The sequence below is a fragment of the Phalaenopsis equestris genome, unplaced genomic scaffold (assembly GCF_001263595.1).
Source record: "Phalaenopsis equestris unplaced genomic scaffold, ASM126359v1 Scaffold203579, whole genome shotgun sequence".
Classification (NCBI taxonomy): Eukaryota; Viridiplantae; Streptophyta; class Magnoliopsida; order Asparagales; family Orchidaceae; genus Phalaenopsis; species Phalaenopsis equestris.
In genome coordinates, this window is record NW_018223193.1 from 268,776 (window position 1) to 280,930 (window position 12,155).

The following is a 12,155-nucleotide window of genomic DNA, read 5'->3' on the forward strand; positions in this document are numbered from 1 at the left end:
GAGCTTACTTGAAAAAATTCTTAATCTCAATTTGTATCGAATGCCCCATTGAAGTGACACCATTGCAGATGTTTTGATAAAGTTAGTTAAAGATATAATATGCTTGGAAGAGGAATTAGTACCAATTAAAGTCCTTGTTTGTCAGATCCTCTCTCTAGTTGATATGGAGTATCTTAATCAACATAAGGAACATATCGTTGTAGCCACAACTGAAGACTCAGTTGCTTGGAGACATCTATTTTGGAATCTATGTGAGAAGGCAAATTACCTCAAGATAGATAAATAGCTCATTAGGTGAAGTTTGGAGCTCTATCTTACACTATCATAAATGATAAACTTTATTGAAGGTCTTTCAATCATAAGTAGTTATGATGCTTAAACAAGAACTAAGCATAGAAAACTATTAAAGTGAGTCATTAAGGGTTATGTGGACCTCATCAATCTAGTCCTAAGATGAAAGAAAAGATGAAAATAATAGGGCATTATTGGACAATGATTATTAATGATTGTACAGATATAACAAGACGATGTCATCAGTGTCAAATACACAATGTTGTTTTGCATCAGTTGTCAAATGTATTAAACCCTACAACAAATCCTGCCCTTTTGAATGTTGGACCATAAACATCTATGGTACATCTTGTCCCTCCTTCATCCAAAGGCAAAAGTTTATACTAGTAGTGATTGATTATTCCTCAAAGTGCATAGAAGGCCTTTCTCCTGTAGAAGTAATTAAAAGCTCACTATGTATTGCATTTCTATAGACACCACAGTATATAACAGTTTAGATTTTCCCCCAAAATGTTATATTCGACAAGGGTCTTACATTCGAGAGTACTAAGCTAAACAACTTTGTGAAGTGTCACAACATTGATTGAATATATTTCACTATATAATATCCCACAGTGAATGGACTAATTAAAGCGTTCAATAAAACTTTTATAAATTCCTGAAGAAACCATTCAAAAGAAACAAACGATAGTGGCATGAGCAATTGGTGGAAGCATTATGAGCTTATCAAACCATATATTGAACTCCCCAACTAAATCTTCTCTATTTGCATTAGTTTAGGGGTTTGTGGTTGTACTCTCATTGGAAGTAGAAATTCAATCCTTAAGAAATGCCATTTGTAAGAAAAACTCTCCAGAACATAATAAAAAATTATGATTAGAGGAGTTGGAATAACATAACAAAAAAAACAATCATAAGAACACCTAAATAACACCAAAATAACACATACATAACAATATAATAACACCAGAATACAATATAATTATTACATAATAACACATAAATACAACACAAAAATAATAACACATAAATACAATAGAAAATTAACAGCTCTAATTTTCCAAAAAAAAAGTTATATGATGAGATAAATGACTTACCTTTACCGGAGCCTCTTTCAGGCTTGATGAAACTGTGATGAGTTCTAGCTCACATTTGTGGGTCACCTCAACATGTGAGGTCTGGCCTCAGGTGCTGCTTGAGTGACCAAAGATGTGTGCTCATAAAAACAGAGATGTGAAAAAGATAAGTCATTATGTGCATTGACAAAAAAAAAAATTATAAGGTATATACAAGACATTAACTATTACGAGAAAAAGAAATCCATCGATATATCCTAATGATAGATTCAACCTCGTTCTAATCACTACGACATTCATTTGATTAGTGAAGAAATCACATACAACAAAAGGTCAATTAAAGGAAGAGAAATATTTTACATTCTCACCAAAAGGGTAAAACTATTTAGTCACACTAAAATTGCTAGAAGGAAAAAAAAATTTGATAGCGAAAACTTCAAAAACAATTCATCAAAGGGAGTAGAACACTCTCTTGTTGAAACCTTCACTAAGAAATTCCTTATTTGTCTGACAACCACAATACAAGAGGGAACTTTACTCCAATTTGTTGCTTCTCCTCTGTTGGACATGCCTATTAGCAGGACAACTTGATCAAGGTCTAATCTTAGCTCTTTCTTGCCCAATCTGAATACCACTCATTCATAACATTTCAATATGTGTAGTGTAAAGACATTGTCTTGATGATATGGAGGGAGATCAAAAAATTGATCTACATTCAATACTTTCAAGGTATTCTTGTTCTCCTCAGATGTGGTAGGCATAAACTTATTAAGAACATGACTTACTACCGATGGACGACATCTAAAATTGAAGGACTTTGAGTTCATAAACCTACCAAAAAAAGATAATGCAAAAAATGCATTATGCCATCTATAGTTTTATATAATAACACCACTCAAATACATCAAAAAGATGAATATAACAACAAAATATCACAATATCAACACAATAACAGAATACCAACAAAATTGATCTTAGTTTTTTTTTATGTTACTTAGGTGTTGTTTTGGTATTATTACTGTAATACCAACAAAATTGATCTTAGTTTTTTTTATGTTACTTAGGTGTTGTTTTGGTATTATTAATGTATTATTATGGTGTTATTAAGTACATATTGTGATATTATTGTGGTGTTATTTAAGATGTTATTGTGGTGATGTTGCGATGTGATTATGATATTATTTTGTTGTTGTTATGATGCTATTTTGGTGTTATTTTTGTATTATGTTGGTGTTATTGTGGTGTTAGTGTGGTTATTTTGGTGTTATTGTGGTGTTAACGTGGTTTTATTTAACTAATATTATGATGTTATCGTTGTACGATTTTGATGTTATTTTGGTTTTACTTTTTTTTTTTTATTTTGATATTATCTAAATGTTATTATAGTGTTAGTGTGGCCTTATTTAGCTGATATTAAGGTGTTATTGTTGTGTGATTTTGTTTTTTCTTTAGTGTTACAGAGGATCATTTGAACAATGCACGAAATTACTATGCGATGCAATGTTTTTCTTGAATGCAAGTACAACTACAAACAAAATTACTTGGATGACTTTGATGATTGTTATGCTTTTTGGTGTCCTTCTTCATAAGCTCTTCGACCTCCTTCTTACACTATTTCGTATCCATCTTCTTTGGCTCTTCGGTTTCCATCTTCTTACGCTCTTCTCTGCTTCCAACACAATCTTCTTAGGCTCTTCGGTTTCTTTTTTCTCTTTCATTGTTGCATATCAGCTTGCTTCAAAAGAAGAAAAGAATTAGATGAGTTCCCTCCCTGAATCCTAAATCCTCACGCAGAGCTTGTATAAGAAAATCTTAACATCACAAGACTTACATGGTTGTAAAGAGGGACTTCAACTATATCTCTACCGGTGAACGACAATGTGAACTCTAGCTACTGAAGTCACGCAATGGAAACCCTAACTGATGGCAAATGATGAAAATAAAAAGTGTAGAGCCGCGCAGTTCGATTTTCTTTTTGAAAAAATATTACTTCCTAAGCAATAGTTTTATTTTCTGCTGCAATAAACCTATATTATGATTCAGCCTATTTTGTTTTCGAAGCAATGATCAGGTCCGATCGGGTAGCTAATTTAAAAAAGAACACGTTCTAATTTCTTTATGAGTTGAACCCGTTACATGTGGCAATATTTTATTGATGCCAGAATTTTTGACAGGAGCTACTATTTCCCGTGATATGCTGAAAGTGGCCGCCGGGCGCAAGTTACGCCGCTTGCTGCCATGAGCACCATACAAAACAAATCAAGCTCCGCTTGCATTTTCTCCATCTCATCTCCGCTGTCCGTCTCCGCATCCGCTCCTAAAAAAAGGCACTCAATTTACCCGAGCGCATGTCCATTGCCTTCCCTTTCAGAAAGGTTTGGAAGGAAACTAAAGCCATGGAGGGATTTGAGAGGAAGAGGACGGTGGTCATCGTTGGCGGCGGCATTGCTGGCGCACAACTCGCTAAATCCCTTGAACAAATCGTTGATGTCATTCTTATCGACCCGTGCGTGCGCGACTGAATGATCAAAATCTTCTGTTGTTTTCATATTATCATCTTCTTCGTCATTCGGATTGATTGTGCGCTCTTATTCTCTGTGTTTTTGTTTTTATTAGAAAGGAGTACTTCGAGATTCCGTGGGCGAATTTGAGATCGAGAGTGGAGCCAGCGTTTGCGGAAAGATCGGTGATTAACCATAAGGATTATTTGAAAAAGGGGAAGGTCATTGTGTCCAATGCTGTGGACGTAACGGAGCAAGGGGTTGTGACGGCAGAAGGACGCAGAGTGCCTTGTGACTACCTTGTCATTGCAACCGGTCATCCTTACACTACAATCAGAAGCAGGAGGGACAGGCTCGAAAAGTTTCAGGAAGGTATTTTATTTGGTGCTGGAAATAATGATAATAAAATTAATTAAATCAAAGATAATACTGTTTGCATATCCCTGTAATCTAATCTCCAGCTACTTCCTCATCCAGATAACCAAAAGATTATATGTTCAAGCTCGATAATGATCGTCGGTGGCGGCGCAACGGGCGTTGAGCTCGCCGGAGAGATTGCAGTGGACTTTCCGGACAAAAAGCTGACCCTCGTACATAGGGGGCAGAGGCTATTGCCATTTATCGGACAGAGAGCCAGCGCGAAAGCACTCGAGTGGCTAAAATCGAAGAATGTGAAGGTGCTTTTGGAGCAATCGATCGACGTAGAGTCCATTTCGGAGTCTGACAGAGAGTTTAAAACGTCGGCCGGAGAAATCGTTAGGGCTGATTCTTACTTTCTTTGCGTGGGGAAGCCGATCGGTTCTGCCTGGCTCCGGAATTCTATACTGAAGGAGTATTTGGACAGGCATGGGAGGCTGATGGTCGATGAGAACTTTAGAGTTGGCGGCTTGAGCAATATTTTTGCCGTCGGAGACATTACTGATATTCCGGTGAGTTTTCTTTTTAACTTTTTTTATTTTTCTGTTGCGTTATTTTCCTCTGATCATGTGTTTTGCTGCTATGCGCTTGTTCGGCACCGTCCTAACTTACCGACAATCAGACAAAAAAAATGCCCCTATGGGTTTAAATAATCTTTCAATATAATTTGTGATTATTGAAATACAGTTTAGTTGGCAAGCCAAAAGAAGTTATATGAGCAATTTAGCTCACATAATAGGTGATTATAAAGTGTGGTATTGTCATGCATGGGCCTTATTTTTCTTTATGATGTACTTGTTTACATACCACATAGTTCCTATGTATTTACATATCTAACATCTAATTATTTTTATATTTATATTATTACATACCACATAGTTCCACATGAAAAAGTTGTATTTCATTTTTTGTTAAATTATGATTGTAATATTTTTTATGGTATATGAAAGATGTTAATGTTATAAATAAAGAAATCAAATTGTGTTATGTATATAAATCTTTCAAAAATATTTGTAATTTCTTTGCATTTCAAAAAGAAACAACCAAACAACTTTACCTTTCTTAATGACGCGAAAAGTTAATTTGTGTATAATTAATTTAAGTTGATATTAATTTTCGATCCGTGTCAGAAGGTTTGCAATGGTGAAATGATGAATTATCATCTTAGCATTGCATGAAAACCAAACACACACTCAAGTATTTAAATAGAAGTTGTAGGAGACATTTTGACTTTTTAAGTGGAAAATCATGAAAAAGATAAATGATCGTGGGGCCCAACCTAATTGAAACAATCCACTATAAATGGTGAAGTGCATATGTCTACTCCTATCCTGAATTAGGGAAAACACAGTTGCAAAATTGATTATTATAAATGTACAAGAGTACTTCATCGTTAATAGACATACTCTAGCTTTAATGAATGTGTTCTCAATGCTAGGGGGTTGTGAGGGTTTTAGTCGTTTGTCATGGATACAGAAGTTCGTTGTAATTATTGTAGATGGTTGATGTAGCACCAGCTTGTTCTATAGGTTGTAGTTGAAAGTCATGGTAGTGGTTGGTCGTGTGGGTTGTAGATGATTATTTTAGGAGGGTCGGTTGGGAACAGAAGATGCAAGATTTGTGAGCCACATATGCTATAGTTAGTCACATAGGTTGTAGTTGTGACATGTGATGTTGTATGTAGACCACAGAGGCTGGAGTTGGGAGCCACATGAGCTGTGGACCTCGTCTGTCATAGTTGATCACATAAGTCATATTGGTGAGTTGTGATAACGTTTATAAGCCATAGGGGTTAGATTTGAGAGCTTCATGAGTTGTGGATCATGCAAACTATAGTTGGTGACGTTGAAAGTAGTGATGACGGTCGTGGGTTGCAGAGGTTGAAGCCGGAAGTTACACGAGCAATGAGCAACGTAGTTCATAACTGGTAAGTAGATTGTAGTGGTGAGTTGTGATGACATTCTTTGGCTGTAAAGATTGCAGTCTAGAGTTGCACGAGTTGTAAGCCACATATTCTATAGTTTTGAGCTGTGATGATGTTCGTAGGTCGCAAGAGCCGGAGTTGGGAGCTGCATGAGCTGTGAGTCATGTAGGTCGTAGTTAGTCACGCAAGCCATATTAGTAAGTTGTGATGACGTCCATAGGCTGCAGAGACCAGAGTCGAGAGCTGTACAAGATGTAAACCATAGAAGTCATAGTGGTGAGCTATAAGGAGAGAATTTTAGGAGTTCGAAGAAAGTCACTTTCTTCAGAGTACATTATTACGTCTTCTGGAGGCATCATTGCACTCTATGAAAGGTGCATGCATTGTCATACCATAATTGAAGTTTGTCATTTCATCGTATTCAGGGTGCATTGTTACATCATCTTTTAGGGTCATCAACACAAAAATTCAAGGAGTTATCAACACAAAAATTCAAGGAGTTAAATTATTGAAGTACTAAATACGAAAAATAAATGAAGCTACTTTTTGCATTAAATTCTCTTTTTCTTATATTAACATGAATTTAAAAAAGTAGGAAAATCAGATAACTAATTGTGTGTCATAAATGCATTACCATGAATCTCAAGAAAATTCGATAGATTAAAAGACAAAAGTATGGTCGAGAATGACTTACCAAAAGGAGATCGAACCATGTCAGCAGAAGACCAAAAGATTTAGTCAAGTAGCTAAAATTCTATTGGAGCAAGACTCAGAGCCGACCGAAAGAAGGCCGCCCAAGTCAAAGATCGAGATCCACCGAATTGATAAGGAACTAATCCAACTCTCCTCCAAATATTACCAATCGCCTCGCAGGAGTCTCCAAGGCTATTCAAGAGGACTAAGGCTGCCATCACTGAACACTCTAGATGGATCTCCTATCAAACATGTAGACTACTTGTCGGATTATAGTTATTCATTCTTTGTCTAACAATATAATTTCATCCCAGCAACATGAGTTTCCCATCCAGGGGTAAACAGGTTACAGCCGAATTGAAACAACTGATCAAACGAACTCCAAACAACCGAATGACTTCCAGAGCTAACTTGTTTCCCAGGCTCACCAAAGTCAGCGAACAGGCCTTCTCGATCCAAAGACTGTAAACCTTAGTCGGTCGAGTAATAGGGTAGTCGAGTCATAGGCTCATTTTTTTATACATAAAATACCCTGAAATGCCCCCGTAAAAGTGTGATTCATAAGAGAAATTCGAATTCAATTTAGTGAAAGGCCTATAACGCCCCCATAAAAGTTGGGGCAAGCATGTAATTGTGCACTTTATACCTATTTACCTATATATATGGGGGTCATTTCACAAAAAAAGGGTTAATTACTGTGCTCTCTCTCTCTCTCTCTCTCTCTTTATTTCTCTTCTATTTTACACTTTATTCCTTGTGGTTTGATTTACATGATAGATACGAATTCAACAACACGTATAAATATCTCATACATATTTGGAATAACTATATTATTTCTTAAACATAATGAGTTAATATCTCAATTAAAGATGTCAATCCATTATCTCTCATTATCTGAAGTATTTATTTTGAAACTTTCACCAAAGTCATGAGATCTATAATATAAAAGTTTATTTATATAATACTTGAGCTAGTTTATTTGTGATGCCCAATATACTGATTTTCAAATGCAAATAAAAAATAAAATCAAAGCACTACACAGAATCTAGAATTACTTCAAATTTTTTCTCTATACTTGAACCATTTATTATTATTAAAGAACCTTAACAACATTTTGAAATAACAAATGAGGATTAATGAATGACCAATAGTGTGAACCCCCAACATATAAAGTTAGGTCATTGAAGAGAAATTTCTCGGTTCAACTCTATACCAATCATTAATTCTTCATTTTGTAGCTATAGTGTAATGAATTGTTTCTCTCATAAAATATCTGTTCTTAACAATATTAATTAGATTGTTAATTAAATTGAAAAGAGAAATAAATTGTATGTGATTTTTGGCCGCCATAATCAAAGTTGAAGTTGGTGTTAGATAATGTATGTAATGAGTTGAATAACTATCTTTTATTATCAAAATCGTCAATCCATTGAACTCACCAACATATTGCTTGCTCAATTATAATGCATAATGCGCTGCAGATTTTGTTCTTAAAGAAGTCTCGTCATTATGTATTATTCCGAAGAATAATACAAAATTTAGACTCCCCCATAGCCTAAGTTTTGATGCAATTTGATCTGTGGCTTGAATATCATGGGTTGGAGTTCTAAAAATTGTTAAATGCTTCTCTGCAATATATGGTGCATTATGTTGTATATTATAACATAATTAAAACATCTTGCGAAAAGTCTTATAAAAAAAAAGAAATTGACAGAAAATGATTAGTATACACCTAATCATGCAGTGGTGCTAAATTTTATTTCTGCACAGTTCTATTTCAAAGATGACAGAACATTTGTGATGTGGTGAACAGGAGCTCAAACAAGGATTGACTGCCCAAAGGCATGCCGTGATTGTTGCCAAGAATTTGAAGATGCTTGTGAAGGGAGTTGACGGGTGCAAGCTGGTCAGGTACAAGCCTGCACATCCACAGGCCTGGATTTCCTTGGGAAGGAGAGATGCGTTGGTTCAGTACTCCTTCATCACTGTTTCTGGTTTCGTTCCAGGTATGTTCAGGTCGAGGGATCTATTCATTGGCAGGATGAGAAAAGCTTTGGGCTTGGAATGATGGCTGATGGGGAGTTCTTGGGATATTTAGGCTTATGAGGGATCTAGGACATGATGCACTGCAGATTTTGTTCTAAAAAGGCTTTATTTATTTATTTTATTAATTTTTTTTTTCTAAATTGATCATGTTGCAATATTTGGGTCACATCAGTTGTTTATGGAAAAATCAAATTTTAAGCCTTCTTATCACTGGCCTTATGCATTCGTCTGCTTTTATGCTTCCCTAAGACATCTTAGCTTCTCACTGCATGGTAATTTAAATACCATAGACGCGACTGTTTTTTTTTTTTTAATTATTTTTTTATTTTGTTTCTTCTGGTAATGGATGCTGTCCTCTAAACAAATCACATTCAATCTCATCACCAAGATAAAATTCAAAAGTTCCACCAAGAGTAAATAAAAAATTTCTTAATATTCTATTAAAATCGGAGAAGAGAAATAATAAATTTAAAATAGCTAAAGTTACCAATATAAAATCATAGATTGGATTTTACTTGGTACAATTATAAACGAGCTAAAACGAGTACAATAAATAATTTTATAGATTTTAAATAATAAATAATTGAATAAATCATTTAAGTAAATCAATTAATAAATATATTTTAACAAGAATGAATTTTAATATAATGAAGAAACAAGGAACAAAAGCAAAAAAATCTGTAAGAACTAGTAGTACAAAATAAGTCATAAATGACAAATCTATCACCAATTGTAAAAATAATTTTGTAAAATTAAAGACATCCAAATTAAGCATGATGTTTACCTTTGCATATCCAGGAATAAAATAGAAAATTATGAATTATTTCAGACGAATAATACCAAGTACTCGGGATATGGGTGTTAGTGAGTCGAGCCCATTAGCTTGAACTCGACTTCAAGGAGCTTGTGAGTCAATCTCATCGAGCAGCTAGCTCAAGCTTAAGTTTAGTGCTCGCATTGTTGTCTTTTATGGCAATGTCTCGAGGTACTTTTTTCTTTTCTCTATCTACTAGTCACGTGGATGCCTTCTCTTATAAGCTCTCGTGACATCTTCCTCTATAAATTGACTCTGAGTTAGTTTTTATTATTGCGAGCCAAGCTCAAGGTTGAGCTCACATTTTGGTAAGCAAATTGAACTTGAGATAGGCATGACTTGAGCTCAACTCGACTAGTTCTCATCCCTAATTGGAGACATTTATTCAGAAGTTATTTATAGAGGTTCCATTAAACAAGTAGTCTAAATTTATGTCCTGTATCTTTATTGCTAATGTTCAACCACTATCAGGTAGATAAGATAGACAAGTCAAAATTTGCCCTTAAAATTTTCATTAGTTTGAGGTCATCTTAAGGAATGTTCAACTCATCCAAATATATAAGTTATCCAAGAGATTTAACTCATTTTTCAATCAAATTCATCCAAAGGAGATTTAAAACTATGCAAGAACTAAAGTCATCGAAGTGCAGGTTCGTATCATATAAGGATTAGAATAATTTAAGCGAGGCTTCAACATGTATATGAATCAAAGTCATCCTAAGGAGAGTTCAAATCATCTCTTAAACCCACCGAAAATTGAAGTTGCTCAAATATCTGATGGTACTCACCTGAACCAGCCAACCTAATTGAAGATATTTAATGACTTCATTGAGATCCACCCATTATTTTAAATTTACTAATGCAAATCTATGTAATTAATATAAAGAGTAATACTTGGTTAATACTTATTTTATGTAAGATTTTGTTATATTATATCTTGTAATTTATTCATTTACATAAAACTTTCTTGCAGTGATAAGTTTCTATGTCCACCATACAAAAGTTGTCATAAAAGCAGGGCTAACAAACAAATTCTTATCTAGGCCTCAATTCTTTACCATGATAATAAATTACAGTTTTCTCAATTTAATTTTTCATTTTGTCTTTCCTTCTCTTATTTCTTAATAAATCTTATCAATTAAATCCAACCATTGTCCACAGATAAATATGAATTCAACACCCTCTTTGTAAATAATTAAGATATTTTTTGGATATATACCATTGCACAAACACCATCTATGTAATTAATTAAAAACTTTTCAAGATGTCTACCGTTACACAAAAGACAACAAAAAGATTTCCAAAATTAAATTTATTAAGCATTAGTGTTGTAGCACATCATATGGATTAAGTAAATAAAGTCAAATATCTATTTATAAGAACCCAAGCAAGAGCCCATAAAAGTGCTTAATTCGCAGTCAAATCAAGGCCTATTTTAAGAGTCCAATAAAAAAATGATTGAATTTGTTTTCTTATTATTTATATTTTAAAATGAGTTTTTAAAAGCTATAAAATTTCAAATTTAGAAACTTTATTGGCTGACTATAATAAAAATTATTTAGAAAGATAGTTGATGCATTTCTCCATTAGCATTCCCCTCAAAGTTTTTCTCTTCTATTTTTTTTAAATCTTACTTAATGAATGCTCTATAAATAGGACTAGTTTGTAATAATTTTTTTCTTAATTATTAAAATTTTGCTCTTTTTAGTTGGGCACTTGATGTCTTCTTAGGTGAGAATAAATATTTATCATTTTTTTCTTGAAATTATTTACTTTGCTTTCATAATGCCTGTTATGAACTCTTTGTCAATCTTCCTCCACATTCCAATCATCTATTAAGAACAACACACTAGCAACAAATCCTCCCAACTTTCAAATGCCTTCTCTTATATCTTGACTAGCAAGATAACACTAAGACGTATTTTGCTCTCTATTCCACAACACTTGTAAATTTACTCATACCCAACCATCATCTCCAGATCTAAGTACACAACCTAAATGAATCATCCATGGTCATTTCTAGCTATTTATCTAATCTTAAACCACTTAAAGTATTCTTCAAAATCAACCTAAAGTTATAGCCCATTATATACTAGTCTTGGTAATTCTATCCCTATAACCCCACAAATCCCTCATCACTCCCCCACAAACTCCCAAGAAATTTTTTAAATATTAAAATAGAGATTTAAAGCTTTTAAAACACCTTAATCTCCCAATACCTATGTAAATTTACTCATATCCAACCGTCATCTCCTAATCAAAATTACAAGTCCTAAATGAATCATCCGTGGGCACTTCTAACCATTTATCTAAGCTTAAACCACTTCCTCAAAGTATCCATCAAAATCAACCTAAAATTCTAAACAATATATACTATTCTAATTTATGGCACT

The 12,155-nt window shown here is 34.0% G+C and overlaps 1 protein-coding gene across 1 annotated transcript; it reads left to right on the forward strand.

Annotated features, from left to right (window-relative positions):
- The first annotated feature begins 3,525 nt into the window (after positions 1 to 3,525).
- On the forward strand, positions 3,526 to 9,105 carry LOC110036191 (apoptosis-inducing factor homolog B-like). The gene is made up of 4 exons (XM_020740580.1): positions 3,526 to 3,873; positions 3,984 to 4,240; positions 4,346 to 4,797; positions 8,716 to 9,105. The coding sequence occupies exons 1-4, from the start codon at positions 3,716 to 3,718 to the stop codon at positions 8,968 to 8,970; spliced, it is 1,122 nt and encodes a 373-aa protein (XP_020596239.1). The 5' UTR covers positions 3,526 to 3,715; the 3' UTR covers positions 8,971 to 9,105.
- The last annotated feature ends 3,050 nt before the right edge of the window (positions 9,106 to 12,155 follow it).

What these genes read in the sequence shown, in the direction of transcription:
- LOC110036191 (XM_020740580.1), top strand. Translation starts at nt 3,716, where the DNA reads ATGTCCATTGCCTTCCCTTTCAGAAAGGTTTGGAAGGAAACTAAAGCC. An exon ending in GATGTCATTCTTATCGACCC is followed by an intron (nt 3,874 to 3,983) that starts GTGCGTGCGCGA and finishes TGTTTTTATTAG; the next exon opens with AAAGGAGTACTTCGAGATTC. An exon ending in GCTCGAAAAGTTTCAGGAAG is followed by an intron (nt 4,241 to 4,345) that starts GTATTTTATTTG and finishes TTCCTCATCCAG; the next exon opens with ATAACCAAAAGATTATATGT.